The following is a 24643-nucleotide window of genomic DNA, read 5'->3' as shown; positions in this document are numbered from 1 at the left end:
CCACTGAGCTACACCAGCCAGGGCTAGTTTTCAATTTCTTGCTCTTCCACTTCTCCTTCTGGCACCCCTATGATTTGGATGTTGATACATTTGGAGATGTCCCAGAGGCTCCTTCTAGAATAGACTGAGAATAGAATACTATTCTCATTTAAAAAAATTTTTTTCTCCTTGCTAATCTGATTGAATGTTTTTTTCTTCCTTATGTTCCAAATCGTTGATTTGAATCTTGACTTTATTCTTTCCACTGTTGGTTCCTTGTGGATTTTCCTTTATTTCACTTAGTGAAACCTTCATTTCTCCCTGGATCTTTTTTATACTGTTGCAGTACCCAATGATTTCTTTGAGCATCCTGATAACCAGTGTTTTGAATTCTGCATCTGATAGGTCGCTTATCTCCACTTTGTTTAGTTCTTTTCCTGCAGTTTTGTTCTATTCTTTCATTTGGGCCATATTTCTTTGTCTCCTCAGTTTGGCAGCCTCCCTGTATTTGTTTCTGTGTATTAGGTAGAGCTGCTTTGACTCCCTGTCTTAGTAGCTTGGCCTGTGTGGGTGAATGTAGCTTCTTTAAGTGCTTGGTTGTTGGACATCCATACAGCTTGATTTTCTGATGAATCTGGGTAATGTTTGTTTTGTAGTTGAGTTGTAATTTTTGCAGTGGTTGTGCATGGAGGTTAAGCATGTTTACCTTCACCTCTACCTTGGCCAGAAGTTTGATATGTTTTTAGAGTAGTAGAAATTGAATTAAAAATGGCTCTTAACTTTGTCTAGACAAGGGCTATAGAATTTATTTAAATTGATAAAATTTGGAATTTGAATAATGACTATGCTTTAAGCCCTAACCTTAAGGCCCTTTCATCTCCCACAAGCCTGGGTTTGAGAAATGCAGAAATGCCCACATATCCTTAGGTCATTAACTTAACAATTCAGGATCCTTAATGTGCTGTCCTCCAATCCCCTGGCCGCTGCAACAGCTGTTCTGGCCTGGCCAATGCCTCCAGAGTTAATAGTGTTTCTGTCACAGGGTGAGTTTTCAACTTGGTATGTAGGGTTTCTGCCAGTGTGTGCTCTGCTGCCAGACCTCAGACTTGGAAGTTGCAACTGATTTGTGGGGGAGGGAGTTTGGTGCTTGTTACCAAGGAGGAACAAGGTGCTCTGCTCTCCAGGGCTCTGATTTGTTACTGGCTGAGTGTGAATGATGTCAGGCAGATTAGAGGACGGACAGCTGATTCATTTGGGATCTGGCACTCCTCACTCTCTCACCGCTGTTTTCTGGGCTCTTAGGTCTTTGGGAGGGGAGGGGTCCTGAATATTATGTTTTTGAAGAAAAGTGCTTTAATTTTTCTCTTAAGTTTGGGAAGCCTTTGTAAATTTCCTTTGGCTAATAGACTGCATACCCCTTGTGTGAGAGAACTTCCTGCCAAGACTCCAGTGTGAGCGGGCAAAAGCTTGAGTAGCCAGGAAAATGATGAAACGGAGGAGAGAGAGACTGGGAGCACCATGCCTGCGGATTCAGTAAGGAGGCTGGGGTCTCTGAGTGGAAACTGGTAGATGTCAGGAAAAGAACTAATGCCAACTAACAGACCTTCATTTACTTGGCTAAAGACTGTGCTATGGAGATGTCTGTCAGGAAGAGGGCTGAGATAGCTTCATAAATTCAAGGTCAAAACAGTGGTCCTTGGCAGGGGCATAGGGGTTTCTAATCCTGAATATTGAGTTATTTGTCCTTTTAGGGGTTCTTAGGTACTTGGGGAACTGAGTTAACAATGAAGATAAATTGTTTTTTTCCTGGCTTGAAAGCAGATGTTTAAAGTTAGTCAAAGCTGCAATATAGGCCTCATGAATGTGAGAAAAAAATAGAAATGAAGGCATCTCTTTCTTTGACTAGAGATAGTATTGTATTTCTGCCCCTGGCCTGAAATACAGGACTTCAGATCTGCCTGTGTAGATCCAAGCTGGAGTCCTTTTGGGTGTGACCCAGATTTTATTCTATGTTGGCTCATATAGAAACATACTTAGGTGACAATTTCAAAGCTGGAGAATGAAAGAAGCCTTCCACCTCTTGGTAGCTTTTCCAAGAGCTACACGGGCTTATATAATGAGACAGTGCTGAATGCCCTGACCAGGGCATTGGGGAACCAGGGACAGAAGTGTCCTAGAATCCATTCCACCTCAGCGATCTGTCTTGAATTGCGTTTGCGTAACTCACAGGGGAGACGGAGCACACTTGTCTTTCCCTGAGTGGTAGTGCTTACCCAGAGACAGCTGGCATAGCATATAGACAGACTTCTGCAGTGGGCTTCCTTTGGGTCCTTACCCTTCAGTATTAGTGGGTGTTATTAATTGAATTAATGACTCTACCAGACTTTGGAAAGTTAGAATTGTTTGAAGTACAAAATTGTAAAAATTGGCATACAGTTCACCCTTGAACAACACAGGTTTGAACTGTATGGGTCCACCTATATGTGGATTTCTTTCAATAAATATTATAGACATTATATTAAAAATATCTTAATAACATTTTTTTCTTTATCTTATTTCATTGTCAGAATACAGTATATACTACATATTCAATATATATGCTAATTGACTGTTTATATTGTTTGTAAGGCTTCCTTCTAGTCAGCAGTAGGTTATTGGTAGTTAAGTATTTGGAGAGTCAACATTATACATGGATTTTTGATTTGCATGAGGGGCTGGTGCCCCCAACTCCACATTGTTTAAGGGCTAACTGTACTTTTAAAGAAGTGGTTTATTTCCATATTAAGACTAAAAATTTAAAGACTATAAAAAAAGCTTTGTAAACTAAAGTGTCATTTAAAGTAAAGGGGACTTGTTAGCAAAGTTGGAGTTTTTTAAATTGAGTTTGTAGCTTAAGAGAACATAAGTTGTCAGAAACCATGCTCTCCAAATATTGGTGCCCTGGTGTTAGTAATCCTTGTATCTGTTGCAGTGATGTTGAATTTCGGTTGAGAAAAATGTTCCTTGGAGTAGATTCTCCTTGGAGGTGGTGAATAACTGTTTCTTTCAAACAATCCTTTTTAGACTCTAGTCCCAGTGTATAACCAGTTTGCAGAGTGGTAATTAGGAGCAAAAGGAGAAAGACATTTGGTTTTGGTAGATTTTTTTATAGTTCTAATTGTATATTCATCAAAATGGCTAAAGCCTCATTTTATGTGATAAGATTTAAGTCTTCAAAATTTTGAATAAGCAAAGCTATTCAGTTTAATAAGAAGTAAAATGTCATATGGTCATTAGCTCTAGTTTATATATGTTAGTGAGCTTATTTTTAAATAGTTCTTTAGAAAAGTAAAAATTCTTGATGTCAGAAATTAATATTTTAGTTATAATTTTTAAAAATATGTTGAGTTTAAGGAAATTTGGGCACACCTGTAATTTTAAATACTTGTCAACCCTCCACTTTTCTATCCTATTATATCCTCACATTGTGTACTCATCTGAGAAATATGCTGAAGACAGCTAGGAGGGTAATGTGCAGGAAAGTAAAGATTTCCTTTGAATACATGTATTTAAACAAAAGTAGGATGTCACATATCTATATCCAAACCATCAGCAATAACAAGAAACTAGCATTTTAAAACAAATCAGGTGCTCATTTGATAGTTAATTTTTTTAACCTTGGGAATAAAATATTGTTGTGTAATAGGGTATTTATGTAGAAAGCCATGGTGCTACTGTAGCAAATTAAATGCTGTGAATCTGTTAATAATTTGTCAGCATCTATGGCATATCTATCATTCATTAACAAAGTAGAAATCTATATTTACCATTTGTCTGTTCTCAGTCTAATGATCCTATTTATTTACTGGTCTTTATTAGGATTTAACACATCAAGATGGTTAGATTGCTTTTAGAGGAAAAAAGTAACCAGGAAAACTAAAGTTTAAGTAGAAGCCAATTGTGTTGTACAGAGTTGTGACATTAGTTGATACACTCATTAGGCAATAGTTAGGTAAATAAATTGGTGTCATTGTAGATATAACCTAACAACTTATAAACTATTATTTAGAATGTTTTACTTTTATGAAAATAAAATTTCTCTGGGAAGTTTTAGTCATTGCACACAAAATATCACCTATTGCTTGCTTAGTTGATGAATTATAGTAAATTTGCAATATTTTCCCAGTAGTCAGTACTAAATACTTCGAATACCTAAAACTTAAATTTTTGGTTTAAATTCTGAAGATTATGTTTTAGTCTCAATGGTCATTCTGTGCTGACTTTGGTACTGAGTTATGATATTTAAGAATGATTTTTTACTACTTTTCTTAAGTCTCTTGCCTAAATTAATTCACTTTGAAGGTGTTTCTTTTTGGTTAAAAACAATCACTGACCTTGTTCTTTTTTTACTATGGTGCTTGTTAGAATCTCTGCTCTTTGCCGAGGATCTGAAGTAAACCAGCACATGTATTCACCCACATCGGCTCCAGCCCTGTCCCTCATTAAAGTCCCATATAGTGCTGACTGTGCTCTGGCTGCTGCTCCTCTTGCTTTTTTCCTGAACCCACAAGCCCATAGCAGCCCTGGCAGTCCCTGTTCCAGCCGCCCACTGCAGTGGAGGTAAGAGACCTTTTGTGGTGTGAACTGTGGGCCTGGGTAATTGCTTCTGGCCTAATAGATAAAACCCAAACTTTTCTCCTTAGTAATGGGGAGAAACTGAGTAAAAGCCATGACCCTGTTACAGAGAAAAGGAATTTCAAGGATCTCTGCTGAAAATTTCAGGAGAAAGTAGGATATCAATTCACAGCCTGAGAGTTGTGTGTCCATCCTGACTGTGATCACCCGTAGCAGAAGCATAGCATGACAGTGCTAGAGCTCTTAAAAGGCCAAGTAGTTCAATAGCACATTCTACACAGCAGGAAAAAAACCCAGTTCCAAAGCAGGTTAAGTGACTTGTTCAGACTGCTGAAGATTCCCCTCTACCCATTTCTTCCTGCCTCTAATTTTATATATTAAACATTATTTGAGTACGTATGTGTTGGGCACTGTTTTAGGCAAGGAGGACAAACCGGTGAACACAAAGGGAAAGAGTTTCTGCCCTCAGGGAGCTTGAATTCCAGTGGAAGGAGGCAAACAAGTTAATGAGCAACTATAGAACAGATGGACTTAAGTGATACTGAGAAAATATAGTAGGATAAGGGGACATGGGTTGTCATTTTATAGAAGATGGTCAAGGAGGTCCTCAGTGGTAAGTTGATACACGATTAAAGGCCTGAAGGAGGTATTGGAGCCAGGATACAGGAATCGGAAAGAAGAGTGGTTCAGACAGAGGCAACAGCACGTGCCAAAGGCCCGACCTAAGAGCTTCATATGTTCTTTGTGCAGCAGAGTTTAGTGAAGCTGGTATAGGGTAAGTTATGAGGCGAACAGAGGGAAGTGAGGTGTGAGCTGTAGGTGGGGAGCCAGATGAAGTAGAACTTTAAAGCTATTATAAGGGTTTTTGTTTTTATGTTGAGTGAGATGAGAAGCCATTGAAGGGTTTAAAACAAGTCATGATCTGATTTAGATCAAAAGGAGCACTGGCTATAGGTAGAAGGCTACTTGTATAATCTAGATAAGAGACAATGATTGTTTGAACCCGTAGTGGTGCAAGTGGTAAGAAGTAGTCAGTTTTGGGGGTACATTTTGAGGGTAGAATTGCTAGAATTTATTGATGAATTAGATGCAGAGTTTGAGAAAAAGATGAGGATGGAAGACTTTAAGTTGAACAATTAGAAAGTTGGACTTACTATGACCCGAGACTTGGAAATTATAAACAATAGCTAATTAGACATTCAGTTAGAGATGTGTGAGCTCTGAGATAAAGATATATAATTAGGAATTGTCAGTGTATAAGTGAAATAAATCATTAGATTTATGAAATTCTCCAGTGAGTGACTGCTGATAGAGAATGAAGAAATATCAAAGGTTTGAACCATGGCACAGACTGTCTGGCTCTAAGAGGTTGGAGAAATCAGGAACTAGCAAAGGATAGACTGAAAAAGAGTAGCTCTTTAGAAGGTAGAAGAACCAACAGAAAGGTCTGTTGGAAGACAAAAATTTTCAAGATGGAGGGTATGATCAATCAGTAGATACTTGCTAAGCTTTTTGTTAGAAAAAAAAAAGTAACAAGGAGAATTAAAAGTTTAAGTGGAAGCACAACTTATACAGACTTAAGTGAGATTTTTTGATATAGGAGCTCAAATTCCACAATTTGGGGCAATGTTAGACTGACATAGGACAGTATGATAGCCTGACTTTTCCCTGAAGTCACCCCTTCTGGATGAATGTACTAGACCTTGGTACGAGGCTGAGAATGATTGTGAGTTGGATAGTGCCCACAACCTAAAATGTCTTAGCACATGGCTTTAAGTGCTATCTCTTGAACCTGGGATCTTAGGGAACCTGAAGCTATGTCTTGCAGCTTTGGCTTGAAAACTTGTTAAATTTCATGGGTTCCCCTCCCCCCCCCCAGACTTGTTTACATGCCTGGTTACTATAATAGTGTGTCATTCTATTCTTTTGTATCTGTCCCATGCAAAGTACTAGTTTAATGATATGACAAGATGATTTTACCTTCTTTGCTGGATATTTTTGTATTTTTTAAAGCTCCTTGACTTTTGTTTGAGATACAGTTAAATTGTTTGGAAATAGTTTGATCTTTTTAGGGATTACTTTTAGTCTTTGTTAGTGGGCCCAGAGAAGCATTTGGGGCTAATTTTTCCTTAATACTGAGGCAGCACTTCCTGAGTACTCTACTCCATGCTCACAAATTGTGTTTTTTCAGTCAGGCTTGTGGGAACATGATCTATTCCTGGCCCTATGTGAGCTCTGGGGAGTGTACCACCTGGTAATTCTTTTGGATAATTTCCTTACCCACGCACTGATTGGTACTCAGCTGAAAACTTGAGGAATCCTTTTCTGAGCTCTCTCTGTATAGTCCTCTCCTCCCTGGGATTCTGTCTTCCAAAGTCTATCCAGGTTAGTCTCCCAAATTCTTAATTCTGTCTCCTCAACTCATGGAGACTGCTGTGCTTTGGGGCATTACCACTTTCCATTGTTTCCCAGAAATATTCTCTAGTAGTAAGCTTGGGCAGTCTTAGAACTTACTTGGGTCAGTTTTAAGGCTTACTTTCTATGTTAACCTTCTGTGCAATATCTAAAAACTATTGTTTCACATGTTCTTGTTTTTTAAAAAATTTATTTTAAAAGAGTGGGAGGGAAGGAGAGAGAAACAGAGAGAGAGAAGAGAGGAGAGGAGAGAAAAAAGAGAAACATTGATTGGTTGCCTCCTGTACACGCCCCGATTGGGGATTGAACCTGCAGCCTAGGTATGTGCCCCGACTGGTAATCAAACTTACAACCTATGGTGTACAGGACAACCGTCCAATGTATTGAGCAACCTGGCCAGGAGCATGTGTTTCTGGTTTTGAAATTTATAAGGCACAAGGGCAAATCTGATGTCTGTGTCTCTATTATGGCAGGTGGTAGAAATCCAATCTACCTAAGACTTTGAAATCATGCTCTGTCATCAGGAATGAAAGTGAAGATTGCTTCATGAAATTATTGCTTGAATGATTCGCATGTTAGATAAACTTGGTAGAAGCAGGACAGACCCTTTGTTTTACCTTGCTTAGTCAAGAAAAATCAAGAAATGAAACAAAATAATAAAAATAGGTAACATTTGCTTAGCGTTTATTGTGTACTAAACTCTAACCCTTTTTCTAAATGGTTTATATGTATTGAAATTAATCTTTAAAATACCCTGGTAAGATGATAATACAAGTCCATTTTAGTGACTGGGTGAAAAATCCAAGTAAATCTATTTTATTGATGAAGGCACAGTGGTACCGAGAGGTTAAGGAAGTAATGTGTATAAGCTGTGGAAACTGGCATTCAGCCCCGCAGAATCTCACTCCCAAGTCTGTGGTTTTAACCCCTCTGCTGTAATGTTGCTGACGAAACGCGCTGTTGCGCATGCAGTTAACAAATGAATAAACCCTGAGGACTTAACAGCTCCCGAGTACCATTCTAAGCATTTAAAAATTTGTAGGTCATTTAATCCTCACACCAGTTCTATAAGGTAGATATTATTGTACATTCTGTAGAGGAGGAAACAGAGAAACAGAGGAGCTGAATAAACTACCCAAGACAACACAACGGATAAGTGATGGAACGGAGGTTAAAACCCAGGCAGTGTGGCTCCAGAGACCAAATTCCTAACAACTATACTGTTCTGCTTCTCCCTCTAATGTACTTCTTTAAGTATATAATATTTTCTGAACCTAAATAATTTTCCAGCCCCTAGTCTTTTTCCCCTCAAGGTGACATATTCATAACATTCTTTAATAATCCCCCTATACTGGGGTTAAGAATTGGTATTTCACAGTCCGTTGTCACTTCTAGGCCATTACCTTTGTATCTTTTTTTGGGCGGGGGGCGGCGGGGAGGGGAATGTTGTCTTTTTTTTTTTTTTTTTTTTACTTTAAAAAAATTTTAATTGTTGTTCAAGTACAGTTTTCTGCCTTTTAACCCCATCCCAGCCCTCCCCACCTCCCACCTGTTTCCACCCCCTCCTTGTTATTGTCCATGTGTCCTTTATACTTGTTTCTGCAAACCTTCCCCTATTTCCCCTGAAATTCCCTCCTCTCTCCCTTCTAGTCACTGTCAGCCTGTTCTCAATTTCAGTGTCTTTGTTTATATTTTGCTTGCTTGTTTGTTTTGTTGTTTAGGTTCCTGTTAAAGGTGAGATCATATGGTATTTGTCCTTCAACGCCTGGCTTATTTCACAGAGAAACTTCTCTAGTAGTGAACTGTAAAAATGATCCCTGAAAGTATAGTCATTGTATCGTCTTTTAAAAATATTCTTCTTTTAGGCTTATGACATTTCATTTTATCTTTAACACCAGCTCATTGCTGTCCTTCACTAAATAACTGAGTTTTGTTTAGCATTCACATTCAGAATTAGTGCTTAATGAAACACAGTGATGAGCCTAAATTCCACAAAATCCTTACCACAGACACATGCCCATTGAATATTGCTGTTGTTAATCAGATTTCAAATATTATTGAGCAAATGTAAGGACAAGAAGAGAGAAATAATTTCAGTAAATAATGTGAATAGTGAAGAGCTTAACATTGAGAGCTGCTGGCACTAGTGAGTTTGACCTTTATTTGCAAATAGATGATTCAAGAGGGAGGGAACCAGGATCTACACATGGCCACTGTGCAGTGGCTGTACTTGGATGTCTTTTATCTCCATAACTGTTGTTATGGGCTGAATTGTGTCTCCCCAAAATTCATCTGTTGAAGTGCCAACCTTCAGTACCTAGAACGTGACTGTATTTAGACAAAAAGTTCTTTACAGAGGTATTGAAGGTAAAACAAGGCCATTGGGGTGGGCCCTCCTCCAGCATGGCTGTGTCCATTTGAGATGGGGAGATTAGAACACAGACACGGGCAGAGAAGGCAGCCACCCAGGAACCGGGAAGTTGAGGCCTCAGAAGAAATGAACGCTGCAGACACTTTCTGGCCTCTAGACCTGTGGAAGTAAATGTCTGTGGCGCTGTGTTAGGGCAGCCCTAGGAAACTAATACGGCTATTGAGGCTTTTGGCTACACTGCCCCAAAGGAGTAGAAACAGTGTCCTTTTTCATGGTTATTTGAACTGGCCCTGCTCAGAATGTTAAACCTCTTTATTGACTGCATCTTAGTGATATGCTTAGGGCCTTACAGATTGTTGCCTACAATAATTTACAGGACAGTCAAGACAGTTTTAAATGATGCCCACTGTAACTCTTTAGTACATTTCTGTTCTCTGATGCTAAGCGATAGGTCTGTTATATAGACAGGACTTGATTCTAGTTCTTCGGTGTCTTGGATGGGTATTATATTAGAAAAACTCAGTTTTCCTCCTTCTGTGTAGGGGAAACCCAGTTCTTCACTATTGTGTGTCTCCTTTGCTTACTATTCACACAGAACCTTTAGTTTCTGACACTTCTGGTCACCAAATGTGTGGAGGTTTTACCCCATACCAAGCAATTCTCTGTGACACCAGCTGAGTGTCCTGCAATTTAGCTTGACTCTAATATGATCTACCTGGAGATAGCACCAGATCCCACAGGTTAAGGGCCAAGTGACGCAGAATGCCTGCCACTATACTTAAGGTGCCAGTCACAAGTACTGTGTCCCCAGGTTACCCACAGTCCCTGCCTCAGGTTTGGTGAATTTGCTAGGACAGCTCACAGAATTCAGGGGAACACTTTTGTTCACCAGTTTGTTAATGGATATGGTGAAGGGAACAAATGAACAGCCAGGTGAAGAAGTACGTAGGACGAGGCCTGTAAGGGTCCCGCGTGTGGGAGTTTCTGTCCTGTGGAGTGGGCTTGTGTCTTCCTCTTGTTACGGGTGTGTTCACCAACCCCATACTGTTGGGATTTTATGGAGGCTTCTTCATGTAGGCATGACCACCTATTAACTCTTTTTCTGTCCTTCTCCCCTCTTTGGAGGATGGGTGGGGAATGCTGAAATTTGAGGCTTCTAATCATGGCTTGGTCTTTCTGGTGACTAGCACCCATCCAGGAACCATTTAATAGCCCACTCACTCTTTGTAGTAGAACAAAAGATACTCCTAGTTTTCTTTTTTAGATTTATTAATTTATTTTATTCAACAAATACTTATTACATGTCCAAATCTATCAAATGTTTGTTTTAGGTGGTACTGTTAAAGGGAGTGAACTAATGGACAAACTGCATCTTATCACTTAGGTCTGCATCTTGATGGAAAGAGATAAAGAATAAAACAGCCAATTAAATTGTGACTTTTATGTGGTGATATCTGTATGGGAATGAAATAAAGCAGTGTAGTACATATCATGTGCTGTATAAGAGTGAATGGAATTTAAAATAGAAAGGTTTGGGGCATCCTCCTTTACTACATCACATATGAGATGAATGAATGAGTAAACATTTTTTGAAAAATGTAAAGCATTCAAGGCAGAAAGAAAAGCTAGAGCAGAATTCCTGATGTGGGAGCATTCTTGATGTGCTCAAGAAGCAGAAAGGAGATCTGTGTGGCCAAAGCAAATGACTTAGTGAAAGAGAATATTAAGAAATAGACAGGTAGCAGGAACCAGAAAATGTTAGGCCTTTTAAGCTATGTAAGGATTTTTTAACTTTATTTTTATTGTTTACACTATTACCGATGTCTTCATTTTCCCTGTTTGACCATCTCCACCCAGCCCTTGCCCCATCTCCCCTTCCCTCTGGCCATCACCACATTGTTGTCTGTGTCCATGGGTTTTGTATACACATTTCTTCGTTAATCCCTTCACCTTTTTTTGTCCAGTCCCCTGATCCCCTCCCCTCTGGCAGCTGTCAGTCTGTTCCATGTATCCACACCTCTGCTTCTATTTTGTTTGTTAGATTCCACATATAAGTGAGAGCATATGGTGTTTGTCTTTCACTGACTGGCTTATTCCACTTAGCATAATACTCTCCAGGTCCATGCTCCCAGTGTTCTTATCACTTAGGAATTTCTAAGGGTTTTAGGATCCCTAGGTCAGGAACCTGGTGGGGCAGGGTGTGAATGTGTATGTGAATATATATATTCCTATAATCTCACAGGTATGATCAACCTTAAGAGGTATAGTAAATATGATTGTGATTTGAGTTGTGCTAATTAACCTTTAATCATTAGTTAACTTGTACATCTTCTAAGAATACGATTCAGGCACTCTGACATGAATACTGCATTGTTGGCACAACCCTCTTTGGAGGAGTGCTAGATGTGGTCTGCGGTGTAACTGGTGTCCCTGAAGAGGGAGGAGGAAGTGTGTCTCTGCCTGTTCACTGGCCTGACTTTAGGCCTCCTGGAAATAGAAGTTTGGTATTGGCAACTTTGTGGGTCATAGAATGGCGTGGTTTTGAATCAGTTTTGAATTGCCATAGACTTCATCAGACCTAAAGTGGGGGTTTGCAGCACGAAACCATTCTTAGAGTGATGTCTCAGTTAGAAGGGTTCCAGCCCTAGCAACTCCCTACTGGTTAGGAATTTCTTTCATATGGTGTCTAGCAAAAAGCTATTCAGCCTTTGCTTGAGCATCTTCAGTAATACGAAGTTGACTGCCGGAGTTTGCAGCCAGTATTAATTCAGCCTCTCGTCTCTCCCGTGTCACTTTTGTGGGAGGCTTTCTGTGTGCAGACTTTTATGGCAGATGGCAGGTGCTCCTCTGGGTCTTCTCCAAAACTAAGCGGCCTTTGAAACCCCTTTTCAGGAGTGTCAAGATTGTTTCTTGCCAGAGATAAAGCACTATTTTCATTCTACCAGCACTTGATTTTCTTGTCTTTCTTTTTTTTAAACCAACCTCTTTATTCTTTGTTTTTTTAGATTTTATTTATTTATCTTTAGAGGGGAAGGGAAGGAGAGAAGGAGAGAAATATCAATGTATAGTTGCCTCTTGTGAGTCCCCTGCTGGGAACTGGCCTGCAACCCAGGCATGTGCCCTGACTGGGAATCGAACTGTGATCGTGTGGTTTGCAGGCCCTCACTCAATCCACTGAGCTACACCAGCCAGGGCTCTTGTCTTTCTTTTTTAAAGTAACTGCTTTTTTAAAAAATTGTTTTTATTTTTCAATTACAGTTGACATACAATATTATGTTAGTTTCAGGTGTATAACCCAGTGATTAGACATTGGACAACTTACTGAGTGATCACCCTGCTAAATCTAATACCCCTCTGACATCATATATAGTTATTACAATATTATTGACTGTATTCCCTATGCTGTACTTTAGATCCCTGTGCTGTTCTGTAACTACCAATTTATACTTCTTAACTTCTTCACCTTCTTACCTAGTCCGCCAACCCCCTCTCCTCTGGCAACCGCTAGTTCTCTCTGTCCGTGAGTCTAATTCACTTTTGTTTGTTTGTTTATTTTGGTCTTTCACTGAGCATAATACCCTCTAGGTCCATCCATTCTGTCACAAATGGTACAGTTGCATCCTTTTATGGCTGTGTATCTGTACCTCAGCTCTTTTTTATTTACTCATTTATTGATGGGCCCTTGGGTTACTGCCATAGCTTGGCTATTGTAAATAATGTTGTGATGAACACAGGGGTGCATATATTCTTTCACATTAGTGCTTTGAGCTTTTTTGTGTATATACCCAGAAGTGGAATTGCTGAGTTATGAGGTAGTTCTATTTTAATGTTTTGAAGAACCTCCATACTGTTTTCCATAGAGGCTGCATCAATCTGCATTCCCACCAACAGTGCACAAGGATTCTCTTTTCTCCACATCCTAGCCAACACTTGTCATTTGTGGATTATTGATGATAGCCATTCTGACAGGTGTGAAGTGATGCCTCATTGTGGTCAAACAACTGCTTTTCAAAGTAACTCTAAAAGAGGAACATCTGGGAACTTGTTCGCACCCTGGCCCTAGTGTGGGCAAATCACTTTACTCCTTTCTGCCTCAGTTTTCTATTGTACATCATTAAAATGGGGATAGTAATTCAGGGTTGCTATAAGGGTTAAGTGGGTCATACATCTAAAATTGTTCCGAGTACTACCCAGGCTGCTATAATAGTAATTTTGCTGCTGCCTTTGTTGAAAATTTCACATATTGCTGGTTGTCACATATCATCTTGCTTTCATTCATTTTCCTTTTGCTTCCATAGTTTTTTCTTAGTCTCATTTTCCCCTGGATAGCTGTAGGTCTTGTTTATCACTGTGTCCTTCCCGAGGAAGATTTGTTATCGGCCATAAGATCAGTGGTGGCAGCTGGGTGCCCGCCTGTCCTCACACAGTTTCACTAATCGTTGCTGCTGAGCACTGGCCTGTTGGAGCACGCTAGGACATGGGCCAAAATGCGAAGCACCCTAAAATAGACTCGCGTCAGTCACCTCCTGCCCTCGTTATTTTAAAGCAAGTCCTAGACTTTTTTTTGTAAGTGTTTCCGTTTGTATCTCTAAAAGTAAGGGCCTTTTAAAACATAGGCATATTATCATTATTTCACCTAAAACTAATAATTTACCAATGTCATCAAATGTCCAGTCAGTGTTCAAGTGTTTTTTTAATATCTGTATTTTTTTAAGATTTTTATTTATTTATCTTTAGAGAGGAGGGGAAGGAGAGAAGGAGGGAGATATCAATGTATGGCTGCCTCTCTTGAGTCCCCTGCTGGGAACTGGCCTGCAACCCAGGCATGTGCCCCGACTGGGAATCAGCCGTGATCCTGTGGTTCGCAGGCCCGCGCTCAATCCACTGAGCCACACCAGCCAGGGCTAATATCTGTATTTTTTTGAATCAATATTCAAACTATGCCAACACAGTTTATTTGGTTAATGTGCCTATTAAGAAGGTGACAATATTATTTACTATCTAAGGGAAGAAACTTTTCGTAATGAAAAGGGATTCTGTGAACACTCACACTGGGATAACAAGCATACACCCGATTGTCATGGACAAGCTGAGATGTCTGGTTACTATGCTCTTAAGTTTCTTTTAATGTAGGTTTCCACACCCTCTTTTTTTCCATCTGCATTTCATTTGTTGAAAAAACAGAATTGTTTGTTCTCGTAGACTTTCCTGCAGTCTGGACTGTGCTGGTTGCATCCCTGGGAGTGTGACCATCCATGCTGAAGCAGTGATAGGCTCTTGCACCTGATCATAAGGAAAGCATCCCAAGGAGCCACACGTGGGAGGTTGTGGTGTGGCATGATTCATTCATGTGGGGATAAAACCTGCCCCCTGGGAATCCAGTGTCCCATCTCCCTCTGTCCTGCCGTGGAGAAAGTCTAACTGTGTCCTCAGCAAAGCCAAGTCAAAGCCTGTGTCCTCAGCAAAGCCAAGTCAAAGCTAGTGTCCAGAGTTTCTGCTTCATATTAAAGTTCAGTCCAATCCAGCATCCAGCTGGCTTAGTGTGTGTTTCCAGCTGCTGTCCATTTCTGGCTCCCTTCTGGAACCTGCAGCTGGAGTGCACATGACCTCGGGCCATGCGGCTGCTAGGGCAACATGGTCATGTGCTCCTGGGCAAGAAAGGACATGAACAAATGGGGTGAGTGCTTTACCAGGTGAGCAAGAGAGAGTGGGAGAGCTTCTTTGTTCCCCCCAGATTATATTAGTTTGGGCTTAGGATGGACCAGGTGCTCTTTCAAAAGAACCAGTCAATTCCCCAGGCTTCCACAGGCTTTAGGTGGGCTCACCTCCCAACCAGTCCCTTCTTTCCCAGGCTAGACTGAGAGGTCTCTTTAGTCAAGCACCTTCCCCTGTGCCCCCCAACAATCTGGTACTGAGTGGGAATGAGGAGTGTTAATTTCCTTGGCAGGGCAATTCTGTAATCCCCTGGGCTGTGAAGCTGGAGCTTCCTGGCTAGGCAAGCACACTGAGGAGCTAGCACATTGGGGGAAGAGTCAGAGACACAAATAATCTTCAACAATAAATAGGTCTTTGGCATAGAAAAATTAATTTGTATTGTGTATCTCAGGAAAAATCTCTAGGATCAGCTTGCTGAGTTAAAGAATAAATATGTAGTAGTTGTATAAGTTGTTGTCCAATTTCCCTCCACAGTGGTTATACCACTTTATGTTTCTGCCAGCAGGGTAAGTTAGTGTCTATTTGCTCAGAGTTTTGCCAAGAGAATGAATGTATTATCCAGCTTTTGAATTTTTGCCAATTCAATAGGTGAGAAATGGTGTCTCATCATAGCTAGCTAAAAGGCATACTAAAATGTTCCTTAAAGATGAAGAATTTATTTCCCAACCTCATGTGGAGGGAATTAGTTTCCCTGTCTTAGGAAATGCATCCATCCATTAATTCAACTGTATACTAGGTCCTTTTAGCTGGAGAATAGTCCCAATTGTCAGTAGGGAAGTTCCCAGCATGTGATGAAATGAGAGAGAATGCTTATCATTCATCAGACTTTCAGCCTTATAAGTCTCCTTTGTTGCAGCCATTCCCAGAATTTTTCAGGTGATTGCTCTGGACTTACCAAAAATATTTTTTCAATTCCAAAAATTGCAAGAATATTTTAAAGAGCACCCTTTGTCCCAAAACAATGGTCAGCACACTGCAGTCAATGGGCAAATGCAGCCTGTAGCCTATGTTTGTACAGCCCATGAACCAAGAATGGATTTTATGTTTTTTCAGTATTATTTTGCGTTAGTTTCAGGTGTACAGCATAGTGGTTAGACAATCATACTTTACACAGTGATTCCCTATTTCAAGTATCCACCTGGTATCATACTTGGTTATTATAATATTACTGACTATATTCCCTATGCTATACTGTTATATTTCCATGGCTATTTTATAGCTGTCAATTTGTACTTAATGAATTTTACATTTGTAAAGGTGTGTTTAAAAAAAATAAAACAAGAACTATGTGGCAGAGACCACATACGGCCCACAACCCCTAAAATATTAACTAGTCCTTTACAAAGTTTGCCAACTCTTGCCCTAACCCATTTGAGAATCAGTTCCTGACATATCTCTTCTTTTCAGAACACTTTAGTGTGTCCTCCCAACACAGATTTTCATAACTGATACAGCCATTAAAGTCAAGAAATTAGATAAACAACATCGTCTAATTCACATGCTTAATTCATATTTCACTACATGTCCCAGTAATAATTTTTATAGCAAAAGGATCTAATCCAGGATCATGTGTTACAATTTTATTGTTATTTCTTTTGTTTGGAACAATTCTGTAGTCTTTTCTCAACTTGTATGACCAACACTATTGAAAATTACAGGCCGGTTATTTATGGGATATCCTTCAACTTGGGTTTGTCTGATATTTTCTCAGGATTAGATTCAGGTTACGCCTTGTCTGGGAGGGAACACTTGTCCTCTACCTCCTTAGTTCAGTATCTGGGGGCGTGTGAATTAAACTAACAAAATACAGATTGACACGAGAAAAGGCATACAACTTTTATTAATACTTACATGCATGGAGTTTACAGAAAAGACATGAAACCCAAAGAATGTTTAAATTTGTGTCAACGTGAGCAATGTCCAAGTCTGTAAGGATTTTTATGAGTTTATTTGAGCCAAGCTGATGACAATCAGCAGGAAGCGGAATCTCAACAGATTGAGAAAATGCTCCAGAAAATGGCAGTTTTGCCACTTATTTTATACATTAGAATCAAAGGAGATTTAAAGGGGTCACATGAAGTTCATTGTTGATAGATTAGGGAGGCTGGAGAAAGTACAGCAGGGAAGTTTCTAGGATTAGATAAAAAGTAAAAGGAATAGACACACATTTCTTTTACCTAGGCTGGTATAGGAATGTTAACAGTTAACAATTAACATGATAATAATAACCAGGAGGGGATTTGTGGTCTCTGCTTTGCTGTAGTGTTTGTGCGCTGAAGGGTCTGAAAAAAAGAAATTACTCTGTTATTCCAAAGGTGATACCAGGTGTGTTGTCCTAGATACACAAAAACAGCAAACAGGCTCAGTTAAGGTGAAGATTGACCTTTATTAGGGTGAAATACTGCCCGAGGACTTGCCTACCCTCCTTGAACTGTTCTAAGTCCGAAAGTTTCCATGTCAGACCATCCTCTGTGGTTACTTTGGTCTCTGAGTTTGGAGGGCCACCATGCAGGTGTCCCCTGAGCTTGTCGGGTTTCATATATGGCTCCTTTTCTACCACAGTGTAAACACGTAACACATGCGTATCTTTTTAAACGTCTTAATCTCTGTATATTGAAACCTATAAACTCACGTTTATACCTCTGCTTTCAATTCTAATTCATTTTAGTTTTTTCCATTTCCACACCTGTAACTTTCTTTGATAGTGAAAAACCTGACTACCATTGTCCTCAAAATATTTACTTTATTTGATCACTTCTTTTCTGTTTGTAGCCAGCTTTCCTTTGCAATCACTGGCCTCCTGTGTATATGCCCTTTTCACCTTGCCTGGGTCTTAAGTTCCCCATGCCAAACTGATACCATTCTTCCCTCCAAGCAGACAACCTCCTTACCCGAATCAGTCTCTGACAGCCCATGACAGGTGCCTGCTTCTCTTCCCCCAACCGCTTGGCTGTCATCATCGTCTACTGGCTTCCAGACTGAAGAATTCAGGGTGGAAGGGGAGGGGGGAGGGTTTGTAAGTCCACTAAGTACATCACATGCACCCTCAGGGACCTGTATAATTTTTTAAAAAACTACTTCACTGAGATACACTTTACATGCTATAAATTTTACCAATTATTAATTTTTTATTTTATTTATTTATTTTTTATTTATTTATCTTTAGAGGGGAAGGGAAGGAGAGAGGGAGAGACATATCAATGTATGGTTGCCTCTTGTGAATCCCCTGCTGGGAACTGGCCTCAACCCAGGCATGTGCCCTGACTGGGAATCGAACCGCAATGGTCTGGTTTCGCAGGCCTGCGCTCTATCAACTGAGCTACACCATCCAGGGCTATAGGAATGAACTCTTTTTTTTTTTTTTTTTTTTAACATTTTATTTATTTATTTATCTTTAGAGGGGAAGAAGAGAGGGAGAGAAACATCAATGTATGGTTGCCTTTTGTGCATCCCCTGCTGGTAGTTAGCCTGCAAGGAACCGGTCTGCAACCCAGGCATGTGCCCTGACTGGGAATCGAACTGCCATCGTCTGGTTCGCAGGCCCGCGCTCAATCCACTGAGCTACACCAGCCAGGGCCAATTATTAATTTTTTAATCCTCACCTGAGGATATGCTTATTGATTCACAGAGAGGAGAAGAGAGGGAGAAAAACATGGATGTGAGAAACATCTATCGGTCGCCTCTCTTACACATCCTGACGGGGACAGATCCCACAACCCAGGCACATGCCCTGACTGGAATCGATCCCACGACCTTTCACTTTATAGGACGATGCTCCAACCAACTGAGCCATACCAGCCAGGGCAGTTATCAATTATTTAATGATTTATACTAAATTCACAAAATTGTATGCCATAGTCTAAATTTAGAATGTTTTTATAACCCAAAAAGTTTCCTTGTGCCCATTCGCAGTTAATCCTACTTTTCTCTCCCAGCCTTAGGCAACCACTGATCTGCTTCTGGCTGTATAAATTTGCCCCTATTTAACATTTCATATAAATTGAATCATGCATTGTAGCTTTTTGTTTCTGGCTTCTTTCATTTAGCATGATGGATAAAGAACATGATGTTTATCCATGCTGTAGCACATATCAGTAGTTTATTTCTTTGTATTGCTGAATAATGTTCCATCGTTTATATAGACTACATTTTGTCAGTCCATTCACCAGTTAATAAACATCTGGGTTGTTTCCCGGCTGGGGCTATTATGAGTAAACTCTGCTGTGAACATTTACATACATGTCATTGTGTGGACATAATGTTTTCATTTCTCTTGGGCACAGTTCTAGGAATGGAATTGTGTTGTAAGGTTATACTTTAAAAAGTTAACTTGTCAGCACTACCTGTATAATTTTATACAACCACCAGCGATATTTGAGGGATCATTTTTCTACATCTCCACAAACACTAGATACTCTGTCTTCTTGATTTTAGCCATTCTAGTGGATCTGTGGTGGTAGCTCATTGTGGTTTTAATTTTTATTTCCCTAATAACCAGTAACTTGAACATCTTAACCATGTTGTCGTCAGCCACTTGTATACTTTTCTGGTAGACTGTCAATTCAAATATTTTGTCCATTTAAAAAATTGATTCATTTGTCTTATTGGGTTTTGAGTTCTTTAGGCATTCTTGGTACAAGTCCTTTATCAAATTCATAATTTGTGAATTTTTTGTATTTCAGTTTTTTGGATGGTGTCTTTTAAAGTAAAAATGTTTTAAATTTTTTCTTTTGTGGGTCATGCTTTTGGTATCATACTTAAGAACTATTTGGCTAACTCGAGGATCTAAAGATTTTCTTCTCTGTTCTCTTCTAGAAGTTTTATGTTTATAGCTTTTAAATTTTAATATGTTATACACCTGAGTTAATTTTTGTGTATGGTATGAGATAAAGGTCAAAGTTTTCTTCTTTCTTTTTGAATGTGACTATCCATTTGTCAATGAATAAATAAATAAATAGCTATCAGCTTGTCAGCTTCTATGGAAGAGCCCACTGAAATTTTGATAAGGATTGCTTTGAATTTATAGATCAGTTTTGAATGGGTGGAGAGTTGTCACCTGGTTGATATTGAGTCTCTTAATCCATGATGTACTAGTCTTATATTTATTTTGTTAAATTTATTCCTAAATATTTTCTTTCTAGTGCTTTTTGTAAGTGGAATTGTTCTTAATTTCAATTTTGGATTGTTTGTTGTTAGTATATAGAAATACAGTTGATGTATATGTATTCATGTAACCTATGACCAAACTCATTTATTAGTTTTAGCAGTTCTTTTTGAATTCCTTGAGATTTTCCACGTAACAAAATATATGTGATATGTGGAAAATCTCAAAGATCATTTTATCTGTGAATAATAACAGTTTTACTTCTTCCTTTCCAGTATGGGTGCAATCATTTTTTTTTCTTATTGCACTGGTAAGAACCTCCAGTACAGTGTTGAATAGAAGCGGCGAAAGCAGGTATACTTGCCTTGTTCTTTCAGAGGGAGAAAACTATTCAGCCTTTCACCATGAAAATATGTTAGTTGTGAGGTTTTCATAGATGCCCTTTATCAAGTTGAGGATGTTCCTATTTCTAGTGTCAGGATTTTAATATGAATGTGTCAGATTTGTTAAATGTGTTTTCTGCAGCTATTGACATGATCATGTACTTTTTTCTTTATAAATCTGGTGGTATATTAATTGATTTTAAACCAGTCTTACATGGGATAGATCTCGTAGTTTATAATAATTTTGCTTGTTCTATATATTTACATATTTTTGGGCTGTAAGATGCACCTTTCCCCCCCAAATTTGGGAGGAATAATGATTGTTAATGCGGCTGTTGAGTTCTGTTTACATTTACATTGGTGAAATATTATGTTATTTATGTTACTAGATATTTTACCACATTTTTTGCTTCAAAAATTTTTTCCTATTTTTCTCTTCTGAAACCTAGGTGTGTCTTATGGTCTGAAAAATATGGTTAACTACAGTTATTTTGAAGGTTGCCAACTCTCCAAATATGGCCACAGTTCCTCGTCCCCACTGTCTACTGAAACGATCGTGGTAAAAATGTAAGAAGATACAAGGCCAGGCCTTGCTCCAAGTGACCAAGTGACTGACGTGGCGCAATAGTCTACCCTTACCTGCATTTTGCTTTCTGTAGTTTCAGTTATCCTCAGTAAACCATGGTTCAAAAATATTAAGTAGAAAATTCTAGAGAGAAACAATTCATAAATTTTAAATTGTACACCTTTTGAGTAGTTCGATGAAATCTCACACTGTCTAGCTCTGCCCTGCCTGGGACATGAATCGTCCTGTTATCTAGCATGTCCCCACTGTGTGCAGTACCCTCCCATTAGTCACTCATGCACCTCTCAGTTATTAGGGCTGATTGTCACGTTATCACAGTGCTTGTGCTTACTTTACTTAATAGTGATCCTTTTGTTGCAATGTCATTTTAAAAAAGTATTACAGTATATTGTGATAATTATTCTGCTTTATTATTAATTGTTGTTAATCTCTTACTGTGGCTGAGTTATAAATTAAACTTTATCATAGGTGCGTACGTGTAGGATAAAATATAGTGTATATAGGGTTTGGTACTATCTGTGGTTTCAGGCACCCACTGGGGATCCTGGAAGGCATCCCTGCATGTAAGGCGAGACTGCTGTAGTGGACAGCAGTGTGGTTCAACCCAGTCTTTAAAATAGGCAGCAGAGGATCGATCAACTCAGGAGGTTTCCAGGTTACCTCTCATCAGCTGAGAGTTAGTGTGACCCTGTAAACCTTCAGCACTTTCATTTCACTGGGAGGAAAGAATTAAGACCTTGTGTCTTCTAGGATCCTGGGGAAATGTCCAGAGTCTTATGAAATGGAAAAATTAACCACTTCCTAGTGTTGGATCTCAGCTGAGTCGTGGCATCTGTACCGGGGTGCTTGACCTTTTTTCCTCTGGCAGCTGTTGCTGATTTGCCAAGTGAGATTATGTGTACCTTCATAAAAAGGCATGTGCCTGGACATACGATCTTCAGTGTTTTGAATTTTATTTTAAATTTTAAACAAGATCACGGCAAATAAAATTCTAATAAATTACCTGTCCCTGCCATTTCAAGAGATCTTTATTTCCATACACAAAGACTTTAGACATATGGTTTAGTATACCTCACATGTCCCAGATATACAAGTATCCTCTTTTATTTTAAACCTTGTAACAAATTATACTCATCTATTCATTCGTTTAACAAATATTTATTGGGAAACCTACCGTAAGCCAGGCAGAGTTCAGGCATCGATGATTACATCAGTAAATAAAGCACGTGTAAGCCCCTGACCTCGTAGAGTTTAGATTTTCATGGAAAGAGAAAAAACAAACAAAATGCACATGCAAGATATATGCTTAGATAGTGGTAAGTGCTAAGGACAAAAATGTATTAGGAAAGGGGGATAAAGAGTTTGAGAGGCAGTTATAGTTTTAAATAGAATGATCAGGGGAAAATTAATTGAGCAGGTTTTACTTGAGCAAAGACCTGATAAAGGCGAGGGGGGAAACACAGACTAAGGAAGTATTCTGAGGCCGTGGCATGCTTGGCTGTTCCAAGAAAAGTAAAGAGGCCCATGTGGCTGGAGTGGCGTGAGTAAGAGGGAAGGAGATAGAGACTCAGACCATGCACAAAGCCTTGTGGGCTCTTGAGAAACACCACTAACATTTACTCTCAGTGAGACAGGGAGAATTTTAAGCAGAAGAGTGACTTTGATATTACTTACATTAAAGTTTTTTTGCAGCTTTATTGAGTCATGATTGAAGTATAATGTATAATAGAGTGTACATATTTAAAATATACAATTTGATGGGGGAGTTGCTGAAGGCATACATCTGGGAAACTATTAGCACAGTCAGGATAGTGACCATATGTGTAACTCCCAAAAGCTTCCTTATGCCTCTTTATAATCTGTTCCCCACCTCTGGTCTGGCAACCACTGATCTGTTGTCTGTTACTATAGATTAGTTAGCATTTGCTTGAATTTTATATCAATGGAATTGTTCAGAATATACTCATATGTCTGGCTTCTTGCTTTCAGCATCATTATTTTGAGATTCATCCATTGTGTGAATCAGTAGTTATTCTTTTTTTATTGCCGAGTAGAATTCCATTGTATGGCTATATAATGATCTGTTTATTGTTCTCCTGTCTGTGGACATTTGAGGTGGTTTCTAATTTTTAGTTGTCATGTTATAAGTTGCCCAGCTTCTTACAACATGAGAAGGTAAATTTCTTCCTTGTTACTTCATCATGATTGGACGTGGAAGTCTTTTCTGATTTATGTTTTTAAGGGTGTCTTGTTTAGAATAGATTATAAGTGTAGAAGCAGGAATACCAATGAGGAAGCTGTTTTAGGGAAAGAGATAATGGGGTTTTGGTATAAAGTGGTGGAAGAAGTGAGACATGGTCAGATTTTGGACATATTTTAATGTTAAAGCCAACAAGATTTATAATGTATTAATATATGAGAGAGAGAGAGAGCCATCTAGAGTGACACATAATATTTACATTATCTTCATTGTATATTTGAGAACACCAGAGCATGAGAATTCATGAAACTTGCTCAAGGTCAAATAGCCAGTCTCAAACTCAGATCTTCTAGTTACAAAGCCCTGTTCTGTTTACCACACCAACACAGAGACTGTGAGGGGTATGAACCACAAGTGCTAGCGTATAAAGTAGTTCATAGAAAGGAAAGACATCTTCCTGCTCAAAAGAATAAAGGAGAATTCACACACACACAGAAACCTCATTGGAGCTCATGGTCCCTAAAGAATGGGTAGAATTTGGTAAGAAGGGAGGACACACGTGTTGAGGAAAGTAGTGGAAACCATTGTGCAGAAGTCTGAGTTTTCCTGCTGCTCAGGATTCCCTTGGTCTGGGTGAGCTTTCCAGGGTTCATTGTAGTTTCATATAGTTTCTCGTGTTCAGAACTGCATGGCCTGGAGGTATTTTTTGAGAATATTTGTATCTTATTCTTAGAACAAGGGGCTAAATAAGCATAGGTATACTTCTTTGTAAGAAAATCCAAAAGACAAAACCTTATCTAAGCAAAAGTAGATTCTTTCCAGTAGGATTAATTTAAATGGCCGTGTAAAGCAGTTTGAATTATATTCAAACTATGATGGGAAGCCATTTGGGGTATCTAAGGAAGAATTCACATGATAATCTGTGGTTTTAATAATACTAACTTCTGGTTCACGTTGAAGAATAGACTGCTGGGGACATGGGGGCGGACAGGAAGACCCAAAGGGAGAAGGAGATCACTCAGAAATCTTTTTAGACTTAAACTAGAGGCAATGAGAATTGTTTAGACTCAGGACATACAGTCATACCTCAGTACTCATTGGCTTTAGAACTCATCAAACCCTGTACTTGTTGCATTTTTATAATAAAAAAATGTTTATCCTCTCGACACTTACTGGAGACTCATTGCACTTGCTAGAACTTGTATGAGTCATAACACTGTTCTGCAAGAGAAAATGCTTCTTTATACTTGTCAGTTTTGGCACTTGTCACGAGTTC

At 39.1% G+C, this 24643-nt stretch overlaps 1 protein-coding gene across 11 annotated transcripts in view; it reads left to right on the top strand.

Annotated features, from left to right (window-relative positions):
• MAST2 (microtubule associated serine/threonine kinase 2) overlaps nucleotides 1–24643 on the top strand; it is a 162462-nt gene that overhangs the window by 102018 nt on the left and 35801 nt on the right. For 5 of the 11 annotated variants that reach the window (XM_037039521.1, XM_037039519.1, XM_037039522.1 and 2 more), the window contains exon 5: nucleotides 4384–4578. The exons of 4 other annotated variants lie outside the window; for them this stretch is intronic. In XM_037039521.1, coding sequence (XP_036895416.1) covers nucleotides 4384–4578 — 195 coding nt within the window. Of the gene's footprint in view, nucleotides 1–1302; nucleotides 1513–4383; nucleotides 4579–24643 lie in introns of those variants that run through there. 2 more of the 11 variants (XM_037039529.1, XM_037039530.1) reach the window with 2 other exon arrangements.

This window comes from Sturnira hondurensis, unplaced genomic scaffold (assembly GCF_014824575.4).
Source record: "Sturnira hondurensis isolate 20B ecotype Veracruz unplaced genomic scaffold, ASM1482457v3 Scaffold0025376, whole genome shotgun sequence".
NCBI lineage: Eukaryota > Metazoa > Chordata > Mammalia > Chiroptera > Phyllostomidae > Sturnira > Sturnira hondurensis.
Note: the sequence above shows the minus strand (reverse complement) of the source record. Positions and strands in the feature narration are given on the sequence as shown.